The 26842-nt window shown below is 45.4% G+C and overlaps 1 protein-coding gene across 10 annotated transcripts in view; it reads right to left on the bottom strand.

Annotated features, from left to right (window-relative positions):
* The window catches only part of Rim (Rab3 interacting molecule), a 44752-nt gene that overhangs the window by 6200 nt on the left and 11710 nt on the right, over window positions 1-26842 (bottom strand). For 6 of the 10 annotated variants that reach the window (XM_070216312.1, XM_070216311.1, XM_070216315.1 and 3 more), the window contains 14 exons: window positions 26017-26623; window positions 17805-17872; window positions 13895-14123; window positions 13439-13756; window positions 12046-12686; window positions 11438-11575; window positions 11245-11379; window positions 10430-10615; window positions 8356-8478; window positions 7064-7459; window positions 6266-6609; window positions 2615-2697; window positions 1961-2086; window positions 1383-1644 (listed from right to left, as the gene is read on the bottom strand). In XM_070216312.1, coding sequence (XP_070072413.1) covers window positions 1383-1644; window positions 1961-2086; window positions 2615-2697; window positions 6266-6609; window positions 7064-7459; window positions 8356-8478; window positions 10430-10615; window positions 11245-11379; window positions 11438-11575; window positions 12046-12686; window positions 13439-13756; window positions 13895-14123; window positions 17805-17872; window positions 26017-26623 — 3656 coding nt within the window. Of the gene's footprint in view, window positions 1-1382; window positions 1645-1960; window positions 2087-2614; window positions 5299-6265; window positions 6610-7063; window positions 7460-8355; window positions 8479-10429; window positions 10616-11244; window positions 11380-11437; window positions 11576-12045; window positions 12687-13438; window positions 13757-13894; window positions 14124-15190; window positions 16144-17804; window positions 17873-26016; window positions 26624-26842 lie in introns of all 10 variants that reach the window. The other 4 variants (XM_017148185.3, XM_070216316.1, XM_070216318.1 and 1 more) reach the window with 4 other exon arrangements.

Genomic DNA, 26842 nt, shown 5'->3' with positions numbered 1-26842 from the left:
CTGTATATATACTTAGTGATCCGAATCGTAATTGCGCAAAACATAATCGAACTGAAGGAGAATCTTGCGGGAGGCAGATGATAAACATTAGTTCGCTGAATCGGGAATCGTAGACCTCAAGATCAAAACGGATTGTGTGTGGATTAGATTAGCTTTAGCTCCATGGTGGGGATCTCATTTGCTTTCGATTGTTGACTCTTACCGCTTACAACAAAAAGCCGTAGCTGAAGCCGAATCACAAGCTTGAGCTATGGCGATAACTTATCGATATTTTGATGCTGCAATAGAGTGGTAGTAGCTTGGTATGTCGCGTACGAGTGGTAACGAAAGAGTATATAAGTTGGTAAGTAGGTTGGCTTAACTCAATGCATGCAAATCGAACAGAACGCTAGGATTAAAATGTTTTGTGTGGCTTGGTTATACAAAAGATGGCATTAGCAATCGGTACGGGTTGGTTAGTAATAGTAGTAAGTAGGTAAGTAAGTATGCTGCTACGAAAGTAAAATGCAAATGGGGCGCATCCACACCGACGCATCCACAGTGGGTGCGAAAAGTGTGTGCCAGAAAGCTTTGCGCTCAGTGCCTCGCATTTTCCGTGAAAACTGCGGATGGGCAAAGCTTTCGGTGTGCCCCGCTTCGTTTTTAAGGGGAAACCCCATTGGTCTGGGGTGTTCCCCTTTTGTAAGCCTAAAAATACGTATCGACTTTGGATTGTTTGTTGGTTTTTGGTTTGGTTTAGTTGGGTTGTTCTGGTTCTGGATTTTTTCTGGTTTGTTTTTGCTTTGGTTTTTGCTGCGCCTGCGTTTAAAAGGAGGTCCAAAATAATAAATCAAGTTAACGGGGGGAAAGGCGGGTGGTTCGGTTACGTTTTCAAGTTACATTTGGTCATGCCTGCGAAGAAAGTTAAACAGAGAGAGAGACAGAGAGAGAGGCTGAAGCTTTGGCAAAAAGCGCGCGCGAAAATTGAGAGAGCAGAGTGGATGAAAAGCTCTTACATATAGGGATTGAAGGACCAACATCCTGTGTGCTGAACGGGGATTTGTTTTCGGGAGGGGTTACTGTTACCGATACTGTACTGTTACTGTTACTGTTACTATAACTATTACGTTTCTGGGCCGACTAATGTTTATCATCTCAATCGACAGCCTAACTGGCGTTTTTTCATCACTCGTTCAACAGTTTACTTGTACTATTTTTCTTCTTCCTCCAAAAAGGCAACTCAAAATCAAAAAGAAAGTCACAAAACGATAATCAACCGAAAAGAACTGATAGCATAGCATAGTAGAATAGTAGTAGTAGTTTAGATTAGAGTTGAGAGTAGAGTACAGTAGAGAGATAGAGAGAGAAGATAGTTTGGAATAGAAAGTTGGACTTGTGCGCACCTTTCCCCGCCGGCGCCATCGCCGAAGAACTGCTCGATGGCGTCCGCCTCCGAGGACGAGCCGCGGGACAGGCCGCCACCGCCGGCGCCGCCTGAACCACCGGCGCCTGAGCCACCGGCACCGCCGAGGCTAACGCCCAGTCCGCCACCGCCACCACCGCTCCGCAGTTCCCGCGTTATATCGCCGGGCAGCACTTCTTCGCTGCGGTGCACCGTGAACGAGTTCTTACCCTTCTTTCCAAAGCCCATACGTCTTTTACGACCTTCGAGTATGGCATTTTACACAAAGTTTTAGTTTTCTTAGTTTTACTATATATATATATCGGTTAGTTTGGTTAGCTTATGATAATGACTATGGTGGTTAGTGGTTAGTTCTTATCAAATGGCAAAGCAAAAGAAGAGATGATTGCTCCTGCCGGCTTTTTAAGTTCCAGAGTGAGCCTACTATGTTCCAAATAACTGATAAACTGAGCAAATGATCAACTGACTGATTGATTGACTGGCTGACTGAGCAACACAAGGCAACGGAACGAGAACGGTAAACGAGCGCAAACAGAGAACGGAACAAAATCACCCTACCTGTGGCCGAAAGCTGCGATGTGGAGTTCGACTTCTTTCCCATGCCGCTGCCCCCCTTGGGGGATCGCTCCTGGTCGACGCCGCCGCCCTTCTTCCGGTCGTTGGCGGTGTCCGATAGGCTGCCATCTGTGGGTGTGCATTATATATATTACAAATGGAAAATAAAGATAGAAATGGAAGGTGTTCTTAAGGCTTTGTGACTTGGGTTCACTTCCAAAAGTTTAGGAATCTCCAAATATGAAATGTAATTAAAAATCAATTGAAATTTAACTCTTACTTTTCAATCAATTACTCAAAATGTTAAAAAAAACCTTTTTTAGATTATGTTTGAACTCTAATTTTCAAGTTATTTGATGTAATTTTACTTAAATTGCTTTTAAAAATATTCTACAATAGTAATAATATAAAACGAGGTTTATCAATATCAGATAGACCTAGCATATGTAAGATTTAGAAAGATAATGCACATACATATTATTATAAGTTAACCCATTATAAAGAATCATAAAGAAATGTACTTAAAGCTTTACAAAAAACAAAAACAGATAAAAGTGATCTAACCGTGATCCTTAGATTCAAGTGTCAATTTTAAAAACTGTGGACCTGCGCTTTTTTCTAATTAAATAATAGTTCCTTTGATCTCCGGCTACTCACCGACTTTATCTTCGGCACCACCGCCCTCAGCTGACTTGGAAACGCCAGCCTCTTCACCTCCGTTCTTGTCCTTGTCGTACTCGCTAAAATCATCATCCAGCATCGCATCGATTGCATCCCAGTCGATGGCGTCCAGCGGAGCATCCGCGTCCGCATCCGCATCAGCGTTCGTTGTTGTAGTTGTTGTTGCGTTTGGTTCGTTCGTGTTATTCGTTGTTGTTGTCGTGGGATTTGTGGCAGTTGTTGTAGCATTTGTTGTTGTCGCAGTTGTTGTTGTTGTTGCGGTTGTCGTTGTCGCCGCATTCGTTGCATTCGACGATGTTGTGGTTGTTGTTGTTAATGTTGTTGTTGTATTTGTGATAAGATTTGTGCATGTATTTGGTGGTTGTTGTTGTTGTGAAGGTGGTTGTTGTTGTTGTAATTGTTGTTGTGTGGCGTCAAGCGTCAGGTTGTTAGCGTCAGTGTTGTTGGTGTTTTGTTGTGGTGTTGATGATGGGGCACGTTTGTTATTGTTGTTGATATTATTGGGTGATCCATGAAGTTGTTGTTGTTGTTGTTGTAGTAGTTGTTGTTGTGGTGGTGGTGGTTGGGGATTTGCAAAAGAGGAAGAAGAAGCATTATTAGCATTAGTACCACCGACGACCAAATGCCCAGCAGCGGCAGCAGATGTTGCACCACCGCTCCCACTACTAGATTTCGTCAGCTGCTCCGATGCCATCGATGCCATCATCGATCCGCTGTTGGCGGTGGTGCCTTCTTTCCCTTTTTGCCTAACTGATTGTTGTTGTTGTTGATTCTGTTGTTGTTGTTGATTGTGACTTTGGCTAACACTAACACTACTCGCTTGGCTATTGTGGTGGTTGGTAGTGGTGTGGTGGTTGCTATTGTGTGTACCGGTAGTGTTGTGTGCAGCACCACCGCTGCCCATTCCGTTGTTGCCCTGCTCCATTCCCATTGCCGAACCCTGCTCCATTGGTGAAAAATTGTGGGCATTCTGCGCACTCGGCGGATGCGGCAGATTCCTTCGGCGCTTCAGGTAAGGAGCCGCCGGACCGTACAACTTCTGCTGGCTGGTTCGCTGCAAGTCCAGCGACATATGATGTCTGGCATCCGCCAATCCACGTTGCCGGTGCGCCCCCCTAAATAGGGACGGCGCCACGCCCCTTCTCGTCCAGCCCACATCCGAGTCATAGGTAATGGTCACAATCTTGTCATCGGTTACCAGGAAATGCGAGTGACTCAACGGATGGCTGGCATCCACATTGGCGCCCATATACGACTGACGTATATTCGTTTCGGAGCCATAGCGACGCGACATCGCCGCCGTCATGGGCGAGTGACTGCCATAGGGATTCGGGTGCGGATACGGGTAGTCCGCCGACGAGGGCATCACCTCGTCTTCGTACCGAATGCGCCGGCGACCCCAGCTCTTCGTGTGCAGATCATCGTAGTCCAGCGAACGCGACTGACCCTCGTGAAAGAGTCGCCTGCGCTCCAGCTTCGGTTTCTTGAGTATCGAAGTGGGTTGAGCCTTGGCCTCCGAGATGGGAATGGCTGACACCAGGGCGTCTTCGCTCAGCTGTCGCGATAGCCGAAGCACCGATTGAGTGGGCGGTGGTGCCGGCGTGGCCATTTGACCCCTCGCCCGCCGATGGGCATTCGGGGTGGGCGTGTGCACATGGTAGGTGGGCACCACGCCCAAATTCATTTGTGGTCCCGTCAGCCCGCCCAGAAAGTGCTGATCCACACACTCGCCGCACATCGCGGGATCCGAGGTGGGTGGTGCTAGTGGTGGTGGTGGCTGGTGCATGGGCTGGTGCTGCGGATGGGGATGGGCATCCATCAGACAGCAGGGATCCTGGCAGGCTCCAATCGCTATACCCGTGGCGGTGGTCAGATGAAGGGGGTGGTGCGTGGACAGCACCACCGGCTGACTTCCATTCTGGCAGTGGCTGCAGCTCTTGTCCTGGTGATCGCGCACATAGCCCACCAGTGAACTGGGCGCCGCGGAGGCGTGGTCATGGGCATGGGCGTGCCCGTGGAGACCCGAGGAGGGCGAGGAGCTGCGGAAGAGATTCGTGATGGGCGTGGTAATGCGCTTGAATTGCTCAAAGCTCGGCAGCAGCGGCAGCGGATAGGCAGCGGCAGCGGCGGTGGCTTGTACGTTCGGTTTCTGTCCGTTCGACCGTCGTGATGGTGGATAGCTGATGTCGATGTCGAAATGGGGCGATTGCGAGTAGAAGGCGGAATGGGGATGTAAAAGTGGATCGAATGGATCGAGTGGATCGAGTGGCTCGATCATCATCATCTCCTCGGCCATTGTGCCGGGCTCCACGAAGAACTGCTCCACCAGCTGGCCGCTGTTGGCATCGGTCACCAGCACCTGATGTGGTGGTGCCAATAGTGGTGGTGGTGGTGCTGGCATTCCAATGCCGGCCGAAATGGGTGGAGAATCTGCTGCGGCCAGAGCAGCCAGCTGCTGCAGTTGCTCCAGCTGCTCCAGCAAAACCAATTGCTGGGCACCGCCCATCGGCAGATAGTCACAGTCATCCACCTCGATGGTGTTGGCCCTTCCCAATGGCTCCGATGGGTGCAGCCGCAGTCCGGTGATGGGTTCGCCGCCTCCGGCTCCGCTGAGGAAACTGTTGCGGACGCCAAAGAGGTTGCGCCAGTTGCGCGGGAAGCTAACGGTTATTGCGGGCAACGGTAACGGGTGGTATCGGGTGGTAACGGTTGGCAGCGGTGGTTGTTGGTGTTTTGTGGTGAAAACATTTTGGTTTCGAGGCATGCAAAGAGTGTTGGAGTGTTGTAATCCCATTTACCATTCCCAATGAGCGTGATTTTTCAAAAGACAGCGCGAGTTTCGAGTGTGTGGTGGTTTGAATTGGTTGGGTTGGTGGTTGTTGTTGAAAAAATTAACAAGGCGCAATCGAGGGGAAAAGAACGAACAACGTCCGACGTCAGCGTTTGGTTCGAGGTGAGTGGTGGGTGTATGTGTGTGGTTTCGATTTGAGTGGTTTCGTGGCGAGTTGTGGTTGTTGTTGAGTTTCGTGGTGAGTTGGCGTGTAAGCGTGTGGTGAGAGCACAGCACGCGAGAGAAGCATTTAAACACAAACACAAAGAGAGTACGCGCGACGAGAGCGGCGTTGTTGTTGATTGTTGTTGAGATTTTCATAGAGATTTGATTTTTATTTGAGCGATTTGATTTAGTCGGTTGGTTTGGCAAACGCAAAAAGTAAATGCAGAAAAGAAACTTTATGTTTTCGCTATCGTTTTTCGTTGGTTTCAGTGTGCGTTTCAAGGTGTTGGTGTATCTGTGTCAGCGAGATACTGTTGCGTGTATGTGTTGGTGTCAAAAAGAGAGTTGGGCGGTAAGCGCGCCGATTCTGATTCTGATCATGGTCGTCTCGATCGACAACCGATTCTAATTTTGAGCCTAATTCGGGGAAATTTTGGATTTTGCTCGCAGCTACTACTCAGAAAGTAAATGTGGATTAAATGGGCGACCAACTGCCGTGTGGTCCAGAGCAGAATTTCAGCGTAATTTTGGCAGCGTAGCTTGGCTTGTTTGACTAATGGCTAATGGCTTGGGCTGTCGACTGGCACTCCTTCCTCCTCCTCCATCCTCTCCTCAGCCCGCCGGCCACTTACCTGAGTCCTCGCGAGGTGCGCGGGCGCTCCGACTGCGTGGAGAAGGCGCTGGAGGTCACGCTGACCACCGACTCCATGTCCGAGTCGCCGAACTCGCCCATAAAGTCCTTGTCCGGCGACAACGAGTGCCGTGGCCGCATCCTGGCGTCCATCGAGTGCAGATCGCTGTCCGACAGTCCCGTGTAATGGCGCTCCCAGCCGCCCATTCCGGTGCTGCGGTACGTGGCCTGGTGGTGCGGCTGTCGTGTTCGGTGTCGTCCAAAGCGGCCGCCCGAGGCCAGCCGCTCGTCGAATTCCTGCCCGAGTCGATCGCGCAGCATGGCACTGCGAGAGGTCTGCGGCACCTGTGATGGGAAGCAGAGGATTCCGGGTAAGTTTCATTAACTGTATAATTATTTAAAAACAGAAATTGGCGCCCAACGTTGGTGGAGATGTGGCCCCACGTTGGGCGCCATTTTTCTTTTTATGTTATTAACAGCATCCAAATGTGTAAGTGAGTTTCATGAACTATTTCATTCATAAAAAAATAAATTGGCGGCCAACGTGGGTGGAGATGTGGCCCCATTTTTCTTTTTATGTTATTAACAGCATCCAAATGTGTAAGTGAGTTTCATGAACTATTTCATTCATAAAAAAATAAATTGGCGGCCACCGTGGGTGGAGATGTGGCCCCACGTTGGGCGCCATTTTTTATTTTATGTCTTTCTTTTATGTGTAAGTCAGTCCTTCACTATCGTGGTGCTGTCTACTACATTCTATAAATATACAAAACTCTTAATAATCGTTTCGATGGATTACCTGTGGTAGTTGCCTCTTCTTGGGCGATCCTGTGGGCGTGGCTGTGGCCGATCGCGACTGGAATCGCTGCTGCTGCGAGGCAGCCGCCGCCGCTGAGGACGCACCGCCCTGGTAGACCGATGGGGCGTTGGGCGAGCCGTGAACTGGAAGCACTGGATAGTCTATGTAGCGGTCGTCCGGTGGCGAGAGCGATCCCCTTCGGGGACTAGTGCTCCGATAGCCGTAGGCGGATCCGCCGGAGGGCACTCCACCCACTCCTCCGCCTCCGCTGCTGCTGTGGTAACCGTCGCTGGGTGCCGCCGAGTGGCTCCGCTGGCTGAGGCTCATGCCACCGGGACCGATGGCCGAGCCGATACCATTACCACCTCCGCGACGATAGTAGCCGGTGGCAGAGGCCTGTTGAGTGGTTGAGTTGAGTGGCATGGAAAGTAGAGTGTGGTTTAGTGGTGCACCCTTTGACCGAAGCTCCGCGATCCCCGGGGGATTCTGACAAACATTCGGATTGGAGCTTACTGACTAGGCATGTGAGTGATTCTGGGTGGATTCGATTCGATTCGATACGATTCGATTCGAGTGGTTCTGAGTCAGGCATTAACTTTGTGTGTGCTTGGGTCTTTTGTGTGTCTGGGAATGTTTCGTGTCTTTGGTTAACTGTTACTGCAACTTCTACTGGAACATTAAAACAGGTAAGTTCATATATATACGTTTATATTTAGGTATATATATGATTATAGAGAGAGCAAGAGATAGAGAGCCATACAAATTGAATAAGAATACGCTTTCGAAACGAAATCAATCAAAATACACTTAGAGCCGCACGCGACTTGTTAGATTTGTTAGATTAGTGGATTAATCGGTTAGTTAGGTTAAGTAAAGGATTAGCATAAACTCTGAATTGAAAGTGCAGTAAGTTGTTGGCAGTGGTTGTTTGGTCTAACTAACTAGCTATACTTGTGGGGTTGAGGATGGTCAAGATACTGTATGTTTTGGACTGATAATCAGGTGAGTCAGTGATATGACCTCTGGAAGCCCTCTTGAATATCTTCTAAAGGATTAAGAAGTTTTTATTTTAACAGGGATCTAATGATTGGTGAAAAAGTATTGAGATTAAAATTTTAAGGTTTTCGTACTACTTAAATGGAGAACTCCTAAATGTTTTTATTTATTCCCCGATTCTTAAGCTAATCTCTCCTTCAGAAGTGTTTTCTTTGTCTGTACTGTTCTGTTCTGTTGGTTTTGCCTCTTTCTGGCCATTTTGTTGGGTGGTTCGTTAATTTAGCTTGGGTGCAAACCTGATTGTGGTAACTTTGTCCAATGCCAGATACAGTGCGGTAGTCGCGGGCCACCATCCCGGCCACCCGTTTGCGGCCCTGGGGCGACATGTCACGTCGGGAACGACGCTCGTTTAGATCGAGCTGGATTTGGTTTGGTTTTGGTTTTGGAGTTTGGATCGGGACGAAAGGGTTTTCAAGGGGATTTCAGTGAGGGGTAAGAATCGAGAGAAAAAGAAGGAGTAGACAATAGAGAAATTTACATATGATCAAAATGGAATGGAGAGTCTGGAGCACAGTGTGAGATGCTGTTTAAATGTGTGGGATATCGGATATCATATATTGCCTCTTGGTTAGCGGCCTCTTACATTGTGTTTGTGTGGGAGTGTCTCTGGGGCTTGGGTTTCTGGTGTCTCTTTTGGGGGGTCTGTGTTCGATTAACTCAACTCACATCAAGTATACGCAATGCTACACACTTAAAGCTACTAGGTGAAGAAGCCACAAGGAAAGCAGGACGGGCAGTTCACAGGTGCTAAGTGATGGATAGATGGGCAAAAGCGGTTCGCTACAAGGGCATGCAAAGCTGTTTTCAAGTTTTTCAAGTTTTCAAATGCTCTTCAATGGCTGATCGATCGTGGATCTTATGACAGACAGATAGTTAGATAGTTTTGCTGAGAAACAGCCTTGGGCAGTATGTGTTCTCAAGTTTCTCGGGTTTACACGGATTCTTAACTTATAACATTCGGCTTATAAGACTTAGACTAGATTAATTTCCATCTTAAATGAATTAGTTATCGTTAGCTGAAAAGACGCGACCAAGACGGACTTGGATTCGTTTTAGTTGTTTAGTACAGAGAGTTAGTAGAACGACAGTTTAGACTTCAAAGAGATAGAGGCAGTAGATCGAGAGAGAGAGAGAGAAAAATTTAACACACGCACAACCAAACAACGACACCAATTAGTTGAATAAAAGTTTCAAACGAACTCAAAACATCATGATAACGAAAATACTTTGTACAATTGCTGGGAGGTTTCATGTCGTGTATTTTGTATTTTGTATTTGGCCAAAAACATGAACAGTCGGCATCAGTCCGATTCTGTCCCTGACCGTGAACCAGTTGGAATGTGTGTGTGAGACTGTATCTGGGTTTCTGAATTGGTATCTGTGTGTTTGTGGCATGCGAACTGAGAACTGATAACTGACAGGAACAGGAACTGGAACCGCAATGGAGTCTTCTCTGTGATGGAGCACATACGATGGCCATGTGTGAGCTATTCGTTATTCTTTTTGTTTGCGATTGCAATGGCGATGGCGATTGCTGTGCTGATGATGACCAAATCCAAAGAGTTGGCTGTGATGCTTATGATGACGCTGCTCATGGCATGTGATATGTGAGTTACAGTTAGAAAAAAGCACACACACAAAGACAAAGAGAGAGAGAGAGGAGAACAAACTATGGAACCCAAGTAAGAACTTAATTCACTGCATACTCTTGCTTTTATACGGACTGATTAATTCCTGATAATTATTTTATTTTAATAAGAAAAAGTTCGAAAAATATTTGAAGAATATTTTTTAAAAAGATATTGTTAAATTCTTAAGGTTTTATTAGATCACCATATCGCTCTTTAGATTTTATTCATTGCTTTATTTTGTTTTATTAAAGTAGTGACGAAACTATCTCCTAAGCCAGAGTATACAGCTTTTACTTTCACGTCAAATGCTTTGTGGCCATGTATGTGTGTAAGAGCGAGATTGGGTGGCTCAGTGGGCGGAAATGTTCGCTTGTATGCATATCTGTGTGCCACTGGAAGTAGCAAGCTGCGATTGAAGTCTAATGTATGCGCTTGTGTGTGAGTGTCTCTGGTGTCCTCACTCTTGTTGCTGTCAGTTGTTTTGGCTTCGGATGAAATCCTCCCCATTTTCTTCGTGTGTACTATATACATGTATGAAATAATAAATTCAATTTCTGTGTGGTGTGGCTCTGATTTGTTGTTGTAATTCAGGCTGTTGTTCTTGTTGTTGATGATGTGGTTGTTGTTATTGTTATTGTTGATAAAGTTGTTCTTATTGTTGTTGTGGTGGACTGTTTACCTCTAGCAGGGGCGGCGGACTCGCTGAGCTGCCCATCGACGAGATGCTGGCCCCCGGAGTCATTCCATCGATGTCGCAGTCGGACGTCGTGTCCGAGTCGCTCAGACGCGACATGGTGCTCGGCGGTGATAAATGATCTGTCGGTGTCAGTATCAGACCGTCCACATCGCTGCCCTCGTCACGTAACTGTATATTCGTTGTTGTATGGTTAGCGTTGTTGTTGTTGTCATAAATTTTGCGTCGCAATGTTGTTGGTGTATTATTGTTGTTGGTTATGGTGGATGGTGTTTTTTTGTTGTTGTTGTGGGTGGTGATGTATTGGCGGGTGCACGACAAAAAACGAACGAAAAAAATAAACAGATTATGACAATGCTGAGTTAATAATTTTGTTCTCAAACCGGGCAGCTGCTGCGGGTAGTGGAGGGTGGATAAAGGACATTACCAGGTCGGTTTTGGCCTTCACTTTCACAATTTTAATTTTTAGAACAGTAATTTCTTAAAGTGTACTTGAAGTTTGCGAAAGTGAAAGCTAGAACCGCCTAAACATTGAGCTTTACAAACCAATAAAGAAAATAAAAAAATTAAATAAAACTAAAACATTTTCCATTCTTTTCTTTAACAGATTTGTGTTAAGTTTTTCACTCGCCAAAACTTCGTTCGCGGAACTGAACCTGAACTCTGTGTGTTTCCATCATCATTGTTTACAAGTGTTTACCAACACCTATTTAACAACCAGGAAACGGAAACGAACGAACGCAAAATGGAAACCAAATGGAAACGAACTTAAAGAGCCGCACTTAAAGGCCCACACATACGAGATAGGAGGTGTCCTGGTGGGGCTGCAGCTGATACCACTCGGCCTCGTCGTCCAGGATGTGGTGCGCCAGATCGATGACCACCTCGCCGATAAAGTCGTTGGCCCCGTACCGCACATAGTCCCACAGCGTCACCTTTGGAGATTGGTATACAATTAGTGGATTTATTTGCGTACTAATGGCGACTACTCACCTCGAGCAGGCGGCCATTGAGGTCACAGCGTCTCAGACCCGAGTAGACAAAGGTCTGGCCCCAACGGGGTTCGCAGGTGGTGCCCACCGTCTTCGTTCGCCGCTTTGATTTGTGGCTCCGATCGGGCAAAAGGAACACCTGTAAAAAATAATGAAATTATGAATTATTATGCATTATATTATAATAGGAACTTGAGGAAATTCAAGAATTTTTTATATTAAAAATTATCAATATTTTTCTTAAATAAATACATGTTTAAGAAGGTACCTAAAAATGGTAACAAAATATAATAATTAATTATTATATAAATTTTTTTAAAATCAGATTTATAATAAAAAAAATCAATTGAATATAAAACCTTATCAATGCACACACAAAAAAATTTAATTGGTAAAATTTACCTATACGGATAGTTACGTAACTATACTGTGCATGGATTGATTGAAGCGTTTATTTAACAAACCATAATAAATTGTAAGTAACAAGTGATGCCATGACTTAGGATACATTTACTTAAATTAAAATTTAAATAGACTGATTTCTTCTTAATAAAAAAATTTTTTTTTAATTCATGGATCGAATATCAGAGGCTTTAACTTTTTACTCACTTTAGCATAGGGATTCCGGCCCGCTCCGCTCTGGCGCAGGGAGAGTCCGGTGGCGCAGACCAGGGTCACGATCAGCTGCAGCGTGTTCTGGTCGTAGCCGAGCTTCAGCTGCAGCCGCCCCTCGATGGGGATGGGCTGCGTGGTGGTGCCGGAGCCGCTGCCCATGCCGATGCCACCGCCCACCGCGTGGCCTTGGAGGTGGGCGGCGGCGGGCGGACCCTGGTGCGGATGCTGATGCGGATGCGGATGCTGGTGCGGGTGGTAGTGGTGCGGGTGGTGGTGGTGGCCCGCCGTCGTTGTGCCGTACAGGCCGCCAGGGGCGGAACCGGAAGCGGACGCTGACGCGTGGGCGGGGCCGTGGGCGGAGGCGGGGGCGTGGACGCTGCTGGTGCTGCTGCCGCTGCCGCTGCCACTCCCGCTGCTGCTGTGGCTGTGGGTACTGTGGCTTGGTCCCAGGCGCTGTGTCTGCCCGACGCCGCCACGTTGCCGGATTCCGGATCCAGATCCTGAACCTGATCCTGCTACTGATCCCGATACCGATCCTGGGCCGGAAACACTGGTGTGGATGTCCGGCGAACCGGGCGAGGTGATCAGCACGCTGGGCTTGTCCCGATGGATTTCAATGGCCTCGACGGCGGGAGCTGTGGGTGGATTTTAAAATCGGTTTAGGATCGGGAGTGTGTTTTTGAAAGATAAATTAACTTGGAGTTGCGGTTAAGTCGGTTTAGCGTGTTGTTTGTGGTCATTTCATTAATTGGTCGTTTTTTGGATGAGAAAATGGAAGCCACTTGAAATTGATATTAACCTAATAAAGAGGGATACTATTTTACATTTGATCAATAGATCAATAAACGTTTTACAAAAACCTTAAAAAACTTTCAAATATCATAGAATTTTATAAAATGGGCTATACGTTCTAGCAAGACTAACAAAATAGCCCAATAGCAACGAGCTTGAATTTTTATTACAACCATTTCTGCTTCTTTCTTTTATTTTAAATTTGTATTTTTTTTTTGCTTATTATTGGGAGCAATATGTGATTAAAAGTAAATTCTAAGAATGTGATTTTTTTATAAAATGTCCCCTACATGAATTGGAGGTGTTAATGTAACTTCTTTCTTTCTTTTATTTCAAAATTCAATTTATTTTTTTGCTCTTTTTTGGGAGCAATAGGTGTTACAATGGGATTTCCTTTGTAGTATTTCCCCAATATGAGCTATATGTGTTAATGTGATAATTTCTCATTGAAAAATCAAGAACTTTAAGAACAAGAATGGTAGCACAAAAATCAACCAAATCAGTCACACTTAGACACGCTCTTTCACAGACACACAGCCCCGTAAGTCTTTAACCATCTATATGGTATATGGCATAAGTTATCGTATAGCAGTACCTTTGCGCTGGAGATAACGTCCGCCGCTGCTGACCACCGCACTGCCGGCCATGCTGCTGGCCAGCCCGCTGTGCGGGAAGTTGGCCGAGGAGCGGCGAGCGGGGACGCTGTGGGCGGATGCGGATGCGGATCCACCGGAGGCGCCGCTGATGGGACTGACGTTGCTGCTGCTCCCGCCACTGCCACCTCCACTGCCGATGGGCCGGCTCACAATCAGTTCCACTTGGGCGTCCAGGCGACTCTCGTCGATGATGTCGTACACCTCGTCGGCACTCTTGTTGTGCAGCCCGCGGCCATTCCACTCGAGGATCTCGTCGCCTGCTCCGTGGGATGATCGTTGGATGGAAGGTGGTTGAGTGGTTGATTGGTTGGATTGGATTGATAGAAGAGATAGACAGAGAGAGATTGAAAGTCAGAATGTGTCGATGTGAGAATGGGGATGCTCTTGAACTTTACCTGGTCGAATCCTTCCCTCGAGATCGGCCACCGATCCGCGCTTCACCTTCTCCACAATGGCCCCGCATGGACCTCCGACTCCCGATCCTCCCGTTCCTCCCGTTCCTCCCAGCAGCTGACCGCCGTTGACCTTTAAGCCTAATATATCCTCCCCATCATAGTATTTACGCAATATCATGTGCCCGATCAGGCGAGTATTGTCAGCGGATGTTTGCCAATTCACCGGATTCTATATGCAGCGTTCGATTTACGATTGTGGGTGTGAAGGTTAAGATGGTAATTGGTTTGGTTTGGTGATATTATTTTTGTGGGATTTTTTGTTGTTGGTGGTTTACAGTTTACAGTTCGGATTGCGGATGATCGTGCATAGATTTTGGTTGTTGGATGTGGTGGTGTCGGTGGGGAGCCATCGTATGCGGGAAGTAGAATTGTTTTTAGTTAGCTTTTTGCACCGCTCACAGGTCTTAGACATAGAACTTAGACCCTAGGTTATCAAACTTACAATTAGAGTTGGTAAACGAAAAACATATGTATAATATATATAACAGTAGAAAGTAACGGTTTGTACACTTTGTTCACATTCAAGTTTTGGCTTTTCTTACAGTCTAAAAAACATGTTCTACTCAATCACGTAAAGTTTTGGCATAGCGCATAGATATAGATATAGATACATAGTTGTTTCATTGGTTGTTTCCTACATTTGTTTGAGAACACACACGTTTCAAGAGTTTTGAAACCCTCAAGTTGAGGATCGAATGGGATAAATTTCGAAAGTGGGCTAACGACATTTAGAGGTCATGCAGGGCGTGCTAATGGGGTTTTTTGTATTGGGTGGAGCTTCATGCAAGCACAACACTTAGAGGTTTTGTAAAAAATCGGATCATATTGGGCATGCAAGATTACAGTTCTTTGTGGGGGTTGGGGCGTTTCGAATATCTCTAGGTTTTCTTTTTTTTAGTGAGGTTGTATGCTGAAATTGTCAAGATGTTTTTGTCATAATAGCTGTAAGTTAGTTGAGTTAGCGAGCTGGGAGTGATAACCAAAAACGATATCATATAGCTGATGGTCTGGGCTTTTTTTATGGTTGCTTTTTGGACATGACAAGAACAACAAACAGATCATCGGGATGGGATTTTCATTGGGGTTTTCGCCACACACAGACAAACGGAAAGTGGGTTAGAAAGAGACAAAGGGGGAAAGAGAGAGAGAGAGGACTCTACACAGACACAATGCATTCTTGCCCATCTGGAACTTGTTCTTTTCCATTTCCTTTCAATTTCCCGCAGCCATGTGTACCTTGGGCCCATCTCCTCGATTCGAGTCCTCGCTGCTGGTGAACGTGCTGCTGGTATCGATGCCCGAGTCCTTGGTGGCCGAGTCCTGGCTGCCCTGCCGCTCGGCCTCCCACCGCGACCAGTCACCTCCTCCGGACTCCAGGCTCTTGCCACTGCTCAGTATGGTGGCTGCACCCACATCCACCGCGGTGGAGGGCAGGATTCCCGTGACCGGTGGCAGTGAACCACCGGCAGCTGCCATTATGGAGGCTGCCTCTTCTTCGGCCGCATCGAAACGCACCGTCTTCTTTATTCTGCGCTCGGTGAAGCGTCGCGAGTCCTGGGCCGCCGATGAGGAGGAACTGGTGGCCGGTTCATCCCAGTAGGCGGCCTCCGTGGAGCTGACGGAACTGCTGCCACCGCCGCCGCCCCTCGTGGCGCCCAGCAGACCACCGCGCTGGTTGCTCCGCGCCGCCTGACCTTGGGCATCTGCCGCCGCAGCCGCCGCCATGGCCGCCGGACCAATCACAATCTGCGGCTTCGTCTGTGGATAGTAGCTGCTGCTAGTGGTGCTGCTGCTGCTGCTGCCACCGCCGCCGGCGGCTGCCAAGGGCGGGGCACGTCGGTAGACGCCAGCAGCACCACCACTTGCTCCTCCTCCGCCGCCGCTGGTGGAGAACTGCCGCTCGTGGTTGCTGCGGTTCAGCGAGTTGCGCTGCTGGACGTCCAGGCGAGCGGTGCGCGTCAGCGGATACTGCTCCAAGCGCTCGCGGTGCTGCAGCTGCAGCTCGTAGCGATCCCGCTGATCGGCGGAGGCGTACAGCCGCTGGGTGGCGTGCGACAGGTGGCGGAAGTCAGCACCACCGACGCCACCACCACCACCACCGCCCGCTGAGCCACTGATCAGGTCCCGCTCGTTGAGGCTGCGCTGCTGGCGCCACGGGTCCAAAGAGGTGCGCACCTGGAGGCGCCCGCCTGTAGGGGTGGTAGATGTTGATTGGGTGTGGCTATAAACGCTACTACGGGGGTGGGTTGCTCTGGGGGATTTTTTGGGGGGTTTCAGGGGTTTTTTCGGGCTTTGGGTTGGGTACTTTTTCTTCTCTTTCAAGGGAAACTACGCCGCTTGCCTGCCATAGTTTGTTGTCCTTTTCAGATGCTTCAACAAATGCACACAATCATAATGGTAATCGATCGGTTGAGAAAGCAAAAGTTCAAAGCAAATAAATACGTATGATATAAGACTTAGTTTTTGGGTCCCTGAGTGAGTTTGAGTTCTTGTTTTTTCGAAAATTTCATAGAAGAATTAGTAAATGTTGATTTGATAAAGTTAAAAGTTAAGATATTTTCAAGTGATTTCTAGTAGAAGTTTTCTACTAATTTTGAAATTTATGATATTAAGGCCGAAACTATTTTTCAGATTGTTAAAAAAATAGTTAATAAATTATTTTAGAAATTTCAAAGGAATAAAATGTTTCATATAATTTAATGAAATACTATTTAAGACTTTTAGTTATTCAGTAATTTGTAATTGGCTTTTCTTACAGCTAAATTTAAATTTTGGATCTAGGACCTATTGTCAATGTCTATTTCAGAAATGTTTAAAGACATCGATTAGAGTTTGTTTTCAACCAGATGATGTATATAAAATTTTCGAAAAAAGCTGCGAAAGTGCCATAATTTAGACCAGAACTGCATGAGTAAGCTAAGTATGGGTTGTACGAGTATCATAAGTAGACCTACTAGACTAGAGCTACGAGTGCCCGCGACTGCTGGGACTAAAAAAGTGCCAGGGCCGGGAGAATATGACTCAGGGGCTATATAGTAGGTGCCTTATGTTTTCAGGGGTTCAGATTTGAAGTACAAGGCATTGAAATACTTATCTGTTGTGGCTAAAAGTTGCAAGAGCATTAAATTACAAGCTAAGGTTTTCGGTATCTCAGGGGCAATGGGTTTTTGTGGCCCTGGGGGACAGTGTAAACTGTTGAATGTTCGGAAATGTGTGTGTTTTTGTTGGACAGTGTAAGTTCTGGTTGAAGTAAGAAGGAAACGGGAAACAGCGTTACGATATCCATGCAAATTATTCACCAAGATTTCTTGTTTTTTTGTCAAAATTTCTTTTTGTTTTAGTTCACATTTACAGGTAGGGTTAAAAACGTAGAAGATACATAAAAAAGGCAGAAAGTAACAAATACATAGGGATACAAAGTGTGGGAAAATCTCGTCAAGTAACGATAAATAACACGTGTGTTCACAGCCATAAAAAGAGAGTGTGTGTTGTGGTTTAGGAAATCAAGTGATGATCGAGAGAGCAGAATCGGAAGCCAAAGAAATGCGGACTGAGAAACGCTTGATTGCATCACTTTATTGTCGAATATCGAAAATAGAATAGAAAATTCTAGGGAGGAGAAAGTGGAGGAGAGTGTGTGTGGGAGAAAGTGTGAGTGAGGGGCGATAGTGCTCGAACAAAGGAAACAAAGTTAACAACTAAGAAAATCGCACATTCCTTGCTTTCGCTTGTGACGTGTGTGGGAAACGTGTGGAAAACTCAAAGGAAAACATAACATCGAAGAGACACACACATTCAAATTAATTCGCATTAAATGCCTTTGGGCCTTGATTTAATTCTTTTCGCTTACATTTGCATGAATCTGTAGATCGCCGGGCGAGATTACTGTTTGGACACCTTGAACGCCGCCAAAATTACCTGCTATTCGATGTTTATTTTTGGTTTCATTTATATTATTTTGGGGGTATATTTGGATTTTTGGTTTTTGGTTTTTGGCATAATGGTTTATTGTGGCGGGCAAGTTGGTTGGAGTTTCATTTTCAGGGTTGACCAGAGAGAGAGAAAGAGTGGAGAAAAATATATGAAAACAATATTTCAAAGGTGAGTTCGAGTGGTAAATGTGAGTTAGACTAACGCTTAACTAGCTTACCAACTTAGCTTATGGGTAAATTAAATTAATTACTTGCTGGTGGATCTAAACATCTAAATGTAATAATTATTTATACATATAGCTTACAATTTTGAGTGCTCATAAGCGGCTAAAAGCTTTCCAACTTACATTACTGATACTATAAATTGCAGCTTGCTTTCTGCCCTTGAAAGTAGGCAATAAAAGTTGCTGCAAACGCATTTCCAACCGATTCTTTAAAACAAATGCACACTCACACACAGCCAAAGGCACAGACACTCAGACAATCGCCTTGGGTGCGAAAGAAAAACTAGTTTTTCCCACACAGACACACAGTTTCACCCATACAGTTGTATTTTTGTGGGCCATACCCCTGGCATACTTTCATTTGACTTTGGTCACGATACAAAACGTTTATTGTGCGCATAATGGGCAGCGGCAGCAGCAGAAACAACAACAATAACAGCAGCAATAGCAGCAACAGCAAACAAAACAAAAACAAGTGAAATAAAAATACAACGAAAATAAGAAGAGGGAATAAAAAAATTACATAAAAACAGCAAGACCAAACGATAACAATGTAAACAAAAGAAGGCACGAAAGTAAAACAAAGCCAAAGTAAAGTAAATTATTTGAGAAACCACACGCACAATCTGCTTTTGGGTGGCATTTAGGGGTGGGGCAACAGAAGTTGGGTGCTGGCCCCCAAGTGAAAGGCGCAAAAGACCAAGAAAAGAAAGCAAAAATCAATAATGTACACAAAAACACGGTCATTTCTGTCCCTTGGCGACCTTTCTTATTGTTGTTCGTGTTGCTGCTGCTGTTGTTGTTGTTGTTGTGGAAAGGCTGCGCACAATCATCGCATTGTGCAACAAACAAAAGGGAAAGAAAAATCAAACAAATTTTACATTCATGTGTGTGCGTGTGTGTGTTCTGCTGCTTCCTGTTTTATATTTTTGGCCATAAATTCAAGCCAGTTTGGCTGACAGGAGTGAAAGGGGGAGGGGGTAGGTGTAATGGGCGTTGGGCTGGCAAAAGGACACTAAAATCATCATCATCATCAGTGCGGCAGAGCGGCCGAAACGGGAGAAATGGGAGAAAGCAGCCGTAGCTTGTGCTATTTTTAAACCAACGCTCCAAACACACTCGCACACAGACACACGCAGGCGCATAAATAGCACACACAAATGGCCGCAAACGGGCACACACACACTCACACACAAACGAAGAACAAACAAACAAACAGGCGGCACTCACACAAACGCACTTTGTGCGTGGGCCAGCCTCAATGTTCGCATTAATGTCACTCATACGCACAGTTTCACATGCAAACAAACAATAACAACAACACTAGCGACAACAACAACAACAACGAGCAGGCAACATCAACGTCAACTGGTGTGCTGGTCAACGATTTAATTAAATTCAGCCCCATTCCCCAAAGATCCCCAGTTGGTCTGGTGGCATTTTAAAATAGCCAAACACCCGTTCATATATCCTTACACACACTCGCATACATATACACCCACGCAGGATATGCGGTCTATATTTACTTATTCACAGCCTGGTCGCCCATATGCGACACATTTCGCGTTGATGTTGCGGTTGCCATTTTAGTTTTCAAACTCCCCTACCACCTCCTGCAAAGGACATCCTTCTAGGACCTATTGATTTTGTGTGTTTAATCGAAAATGTAATTCATTTCACAAATTTGTTAAACAGTTTTGGTAGGAATTTTCGGGGGCTTTGGAAGTTTGCGGGGTGGTGACCAATGCACACACACGCATTCACATTTTGCGGCTAACACGGAATCTGAAACGTGTAACTAACACACCGAGAGCTCTCTATAAAGCGCATTGTATTTGGGCTAAGTGATATGGAATTCGCATGAGTGTGGGTGAAGTCACCTGCCTAATTTAATTAAATCTATTTTATGTTTTAGACTAAATATTTATGCTCAAATGATTACAACTTATGGACCAAGCAGGGACCGTAATTCATACACGTTTTAATTTATAAATAATTTCTGGATCATTTTTTTTATTATTTCATGTTTTTTATAAAATTTATTAGAAATTAATTATCTGTCCTTTAATAAATATTTTATATTTCAGCCTAACACGTTTATACTATTAGCCAATTTTTATAACGAATCCGAAGAATTCGCGGTTGCAATTAATTTTGAATACTTGAAACCAAAAAAGTTGAAAAGTAAACATTATTTTTCGACCAGTAAAGTAAGTGGCATACCGTAAATTATTCATAAAATAAAAACCATTACTGTACAAATTACACATTCCTAACATTTATGTTCTATCCTAAAGTAACTTCTCCAAAATCTAGTATTTCCATTCAATAGTGGTAGCTAATTTACATTTAAATTAAATAAATAGCTGTTCCAGAAAGTCAGCTTTTTAGACTTTCTGGCATTCTTTCAATTAGAAATTCAAATTTGACTTTGACAAAGCCCAACCAAAAGGCAATCGAAATGTTTGGCTCATAACCAAAACTGAAATCCTTCCTCGACAAATTCAACTGATTTTATTTTAGTTGATGCTGCATTGCCGTTGTTGTTTTTCCTATGTTGCTGTTGTGACTGATTGTTTTTTCTGGCAGTATTTCGATTTTTTGGCATTTGTCGGACTTATTTTTTGTACGCTATAAGCATTTTTCCGTATACTGGGTGCTAATCTATTTGCATTTTGCATTTAAATATTCAACTTTTTCGGCTGTCTAAGCATTTTGTTTGTGGTTTGAATGTTGTTCGTTGATCTGAGTGTGTGTGGCAGTTGTTGTTTTTTTTTTGGTTTTTTTTGTGGTTGTTGTAGCTGTTGTGGGTGCAATTCAAGAGAAGCTTCACTAACTGCAACTGACACTCACCTCAAAAACTCGTTTTCGTTTTACTGAATTTTATTTAGATTGGAATTTGTTCTTTTTATGTTATTTTTCCATATGTTGTTAATTTGCGAAGAATTATCTTTTATTTTTAGTTTACTGAGCCCTAAAAGTGTTGTTGTTATTTTGGAATTCCGTTTTAGGCCGTTGCCTAATTTGTGGTACAAATTGCTGGGCATGTTAGCCAACCACCCCGCGCACACAGACACCCATACACTGGGACTCAGGTGGCACCAAGGAGCACCACCCACCACCCACACCAGCATAAAGATTGCGTGGCAGTACAGTAAACAAATCGAGCGCTTTCTTTCTACCTTTCTAACCAACAGCAAAAATGGCAAAATAAAAAGAAAATAAATAAAACAATAATATTAAGTTGCTGCTGCCTCCGCTTTTTGTTTTTTTTTGCGATGGTGTGTGTGTGGGTTGGCGGGTGGGTGAGTGGGTGGTTGGGTGGCCTTTAGGCCCTCCAAGCGAGTGCCTTGGGTTCGGGGTCGTGGGTGGTGGGTGGGTGGCTGAGTGGCTCGGGTGGTTGGCCATATGCAAAAGCGTCCGTTGGGCGCCACAATTTGCGCAGTGTATTGTTAGTCGATTGACTGATTCGAGAGCAAATTTGTTTGCTTTTTTTTCGCCCTGGTTGTTGGGTACGCTTTCGCTCAATTAGGCAGATTTAAAGAGGTTTCAAGGTCGTGGTTACCTTATTTTTTGCATTAAACACTTTCACTTTGCTTGGAATATTTTTTGGTTTTAAATTTTTACACTTTTTTCGTGGATATTGGTTTTTAACTCCGGCTGCAGGCCAATTAGCCTTGGCTGCTGCTCAATGCCAAGTTGTCAATTATTCATGCTTCATGGCCAATTAAGTGCAATTCTTTATGTTTAACTGACGCCGCTCTCCCTTCACTTTCTCCGCTTTCTTCGCCCGACAGCCACATGTCAGGCCCTCTTTCGTCGAGCCTCCTTCTGCTCCTTTTTTGTATTTTCTTTTTTTTTTTATGGGGATTGTACAATTTCCCACCAAGGTTATTTTTAACTCGACATTCACATTTCACAGAGTTTGGCTTTCGTTTTCCGCCCGCTTCGCTTTCGATTTCACTCACTCGGGGGCACTTTTGCTCCTCTCACTCGTTTTTGGTTAGCGGGGATTTTCCGATTTTCCAGCAAACGTATTTTTGCCTATATATTATGGGTAGTAGAATATTTTTCCCCTTGCTTTTTCCATTTCCCTGCGACACACGTGCGAATTTTGCGAGAAGGACCGCTGCGGCTGTTTACTCGGCTTTAAAGTTCATCGAAAACTAATTTCGTTTCGATTTCATAAAAATCTCAATGGAATTTTCGCTTTACGCTGCCATTCGCTTTCCCTTGCGCCTACTCGCGTGCTCTCGCTCTCTCTCACTCTCTGTGGTTGTTGTTGCTTTTGTTGGAGCCTACAACGTTTCCAATAACAATGTTACACGGCGTCCAGTGGTTGTTGTTGCTGTTGCTGTAGGGACTTTCCCATGGCGCTTCCAGTGGCGAACTAAAAATAAAGTTAAGCGCGTGGCCAACACCGCAGTCGCTGCCTCAGTCGACGTAGCAGCCAGCAGCGATAACATTGACAGCTGCTGCTGTCACCCACCACCCCCTACTCACCCACCCACCCACTCACCGCCCACTTAAGGGTCAGCGGGTTTTTGCCTGCGTGTTTGCCACCTTCAAGGCGAATCTCTCGCAAAGTCAACGTGTTTGTCTTTGCCTTCCAGCCAGCGCAGGCGGTGGTTTTTGGTGGGTGGTAAGGCCACCGGTGGGCTGGTGGGTTGGCGGGTCAGTGGGTGGTGCCGCGCGTGCTGGATGCGGAAAAGCCAGGAACCAAACCAAAGCGCACTGCCAGTGAAAATGCAATCCGTAGTAAGGACCATGACGCTGCACAAAAAATACCCGAAACGAAGAGGAACACTGAATGAAATGACGTCGCTGCAAGGGAAACCCAAACTGGGAAGAGGAGTCCTCCACTCGATTTGCAGACGAAACCAGGAGGCGAAAAAAGGCATAAGTTTCTGACGTGACGCAGATCGAGGCGGTGTTATTAAAAAGAGTTTAAGAGTCCACAGACGGTGAATTCTCCCAGATTGAATTTTACAAACCAACTTCTATGGTTTAGAACATCATCTACTTATGAGAAATCGGTCTACGACTGTTTTTTAAAATGAATTTTCGAAAATATTAATTTTGAATATTCAATATTACCAAAACTAAGCTAGTAAACTGTTAAAAGTGTTAAATTATAACTATAGAGAACCTTTTTCGCACAGAAAGTAGACGCAAATATTACCAACAAATTAAGATTTAATTTTAACTTAAAGGATTTTTTTTTCGTTTAAATGTACAACATTTTGGGAATTATTTTACTTTTATATTTTATAACTCAAAATTAAAACAAAACAAATTAATCCTTAACTAATTTATTTTTTGGTCATAATAGATTCAGATCTGTCAAGTTCCCTCAATCGTGGGTAGAACTGAACTTTTTGTGGGTTTACGCGCGCTTCACGCCAACATCAGCTGCTCCTCTGCCCCGCCCACCCACTTGACCGCCCACCGCCCACCGCCATGGAAGTGGATGTAAAAACAAAGAGGGGTTAAAAGGGGGGGGGGAGGGAAAGCGCATGCGCCCTACTTCAACACGATGGTGTGTGGGAATTTTCCAAGCGAGTCTTTCGACGGGAAATTCCAACGCATGACGTCTGGCGCTACTCGGCGACTATTGTGAACTGGCCAGCAAAGTGGTGGGTTTTTGGTGGCACAACTGTGGTGGATTCTGAGTGCATCTGCACCGACAACACGAACCACATGGCATCCAACCAGACCACCACCCACCTACCACCGCCCACCCACTTTCACCCGTTTCCCCTGAGACTTTCACTTCGGTTTCGATTTCTTTATCACTTTGCTGCATTTTGGCATTTAATTTACGGGATGCAGACATAAGTTTGGCCACCTGGTTATCGGCGTGGTTGCACACGCCAGATCAGGTGGGTGGTGGGTGGTGGGTGGAGCTTTGGGTGGTTCGATGGGCCTGTTACATTTTTGTGCGCCTAATTTTATGCCCCACAAACACAAACTCTGGCTGAGGCCAAAGTTGAAATCAATAATTATTATATGCTAGTTTGTTGGGAAATTGAAAATGACAGAAGGAGTTGTGTGGGCGGGATGTGTGGGGGGTGGTGAGATGGGCGGTGCAAGTGCAACATGCTTGCCAGAAACTTGCGCGCTAATGTGCAGCAATAAAAAATTTAAATCACCAAGCGCCGCATGTTGCACTGCCACCGAAACAAACACTCAAAGAAAAAAAGTCCGTGTTTTTCATCAAAAAATAATCCTCTAAAAATTTAACTTTTTAAGTTTTTTTTTTAAATTATAAAGATTAAAATATTTTTAAAAGGCAACATTAAAACTTCGATGATTGCAGATTTGGAAAAATATTTTTCTGAGTGCATACCAAACTGTCGCCTGTCGAGGGGTTGGGAAAAGGGGTTGCGGGTGGAGGGATTTAAGGGTGGCAGAACTGCAGCAAGTGCCAACAAGAAACTTTCTAATTAGGATAATAAATTTGCCAGCATCGCACTTGACAACGTCGCCCGGCATCTCTCAAAACATGAAGAGCAGAAGGAAGCCGAAAGCCGAAAGCTTCAACCTTCGAGGAAATGCCACCCCCTTTTGGACGGAAAAACCCCCCGCCAGCAGCCAGCTCGACACCATCAGGCAAGTGCAGCTGCTTGGCCAACTTCTTGATGTTTTGTGGTGGCTGCCAAAAAGGAAAAGCTGCTCGGCCTGCTGCCTCCTTTTACCCTCTCTTCATTTTCATTTTCCTCATCCTCTTTTTCCTTTCCTTTCCCAGTTGGAAAATGTGTTTTCGGGTCAGCTGTGTGCAAGCTTCCTGCCTTCCCTGCACTGGCATATAATTTATGCTGATTGCATTTAACGGCCAGCGAAGGCAAAGTGAAAATATTCAGCGTCCAAGAGTGCGCACTTGTCTCGGTGGTGGCTCTTTTGGCCTCTCTCTGTAAACAATTTATTTTTATTTTCGTCGCTTCCGCGGCACCTTCTTGTGCGCTTTTACCGTTTTGCCCCCCCGAAGACCAGGCTTTTCCGCCACCCCTTTCGGATTTTCCTTTCCATTCGCTGGCTGTTGTCGAGCGCCGAGTCAAGTGCCCCCGAGATAAGCGCATCGAAATGTTTCCGCTACAAAACATTCCTCGCCATTCGCCTTTCGCTTTTTGCCCTAGCTTTTCCTCACTTTTCCCCGCTTTTCCCTTTAAAAATTGCACGTGTGTGTGGGTGGGTGAGCTCTCTATTTTTATAACCCCCGGCATGCAAGTTGCGTTCTTCCCTTTTGCGGGGAAAAGTGCTAGGGCTAAAAACTTTTCCAGTTTAACAGCTTAAACTTTCATTTTTGTGCAAAGCGCAAATTTAGGGGTTTCCTTATCCAGCTTAAAACGAACTTAGGGCCTTAAACTAACGCTTAATGCTAACTTACAAGATGAGTTTAATAGACATTGAAAAATGAAATATATATATACACCGATAAACGAAACACAGAAATATATGAGAGGCAAAACAGAACAGTTAAAAGACTTTTGAGTTGGTTTGGAAAAAACATCAAGTATTGAATCTCAAAAGACGAGTCAAAGGAAAAGAAAAAGACAACGCACCAATGTGAGACAAGAGAGTGCTACATTTTCGAAAGTTTGGTATTGTTATAAAGGATATATAGGATTCTTGTAGAGCGAGCGAGTCAAAGAGAGAGTTTACATTGAGAGATAGATAGTGAATTTGATATAGGAACATTTAAGTAGGATAGGGATTTCAAGGGCATTGCCTTGCGGGAGATACAGAGCGGAAAATATGGAAGCGATAGAGATTAGAGATATAGGGGATAGGTAGCTAGAGAGAGGCGGGGTATCTCACAGAAGGAGACAGAGATAGAGCAGAGATGGAGGAGGAGGGGGAAGACTTGATTGGGATGCAACAAATTGGACAAAACGTCTCAGCTCACCATCATAATCCGAGCCGGCGGTCACCGTGGCCACGCCCCCCGATCCCGCCGCCTGCGCCTGGGCGGCCAACAGCTGATGCTGGAACTCCTCCTCCGAGCTGCTGAAGGATCTCTGCTGCTGCGATGCGTACTGCGATCCGGCCAAAGCCCTCCGCTGCTGTTGCTGCTGCTGCTGCTGTTGCTGCTGGCTGTAGGCACTGGAGTCCATCGCATGACCTCCGCTGATGGTCAGGTTGCGGGTCAAAGGCGGCGGCTTCTGGTAGCCACCCATCTGCTGGCCATGTTGCTGCTGCATCTGCTGATGTTGCTGATGTTGCTGCGGCTGTTGGTGTATCTGCGCCTGGTAGGATTGCTGCACCTGCTGCTGCTGCTGCTGCCTGGCCGCAAATTGCTGCTGCTGCTGCTGCTGAGGATGTTGCTGCGGTGACTGGCGATGCTGCTGCGGCATTAGATGTTGCTGTTGCTGCTGATGTTGCTGGTGCTGATGCTGATGCTGAGATTGCTGCTGCTGTTGGTGCTGCGACTGCGACTGCGGCGGATGTTGCGGCTGCACCTGACTGGGATGCGCCAAGTGGGGATGCTGCCTCATCAGGCCATCCAGTTCACCCTGCAATAGAAGTAAGTATTTAGGTAAGTATTTTCCATATTTAATGTTTGATAAATAACCAAAATAACCTAAAAATAATAAATTATATTTGATTTTTAATAAAATATTTCATGTTTTTAGTTGCTAAGTAATAATGGAAATTGAAACTAGGTAACAAAATTTCTTGAAATATAGTAGTAGTATAATAGTAGTATAGTGAAGTTGTGACTAGTTAACTAT

The sequence above is a fragment of the Drosophila takahashii genome, chromosome 3R (genome assembly GCF_030179915.1).
Source record: "Drosophila takahashii strain IR98-3 E-12201 chromosome 3R, DtakHiC1v2, whole genome shotgun sequence".
Taxonomy (NCBI): Eukaryota; Metazoa; Arthropoda; class Insecta; order Diptera; family Drosophilidae; genus Drosophila; species Drosophila takahashii.
This window is presented reverse-complemented; position numbering and strand designations above follow the sequence as displayed.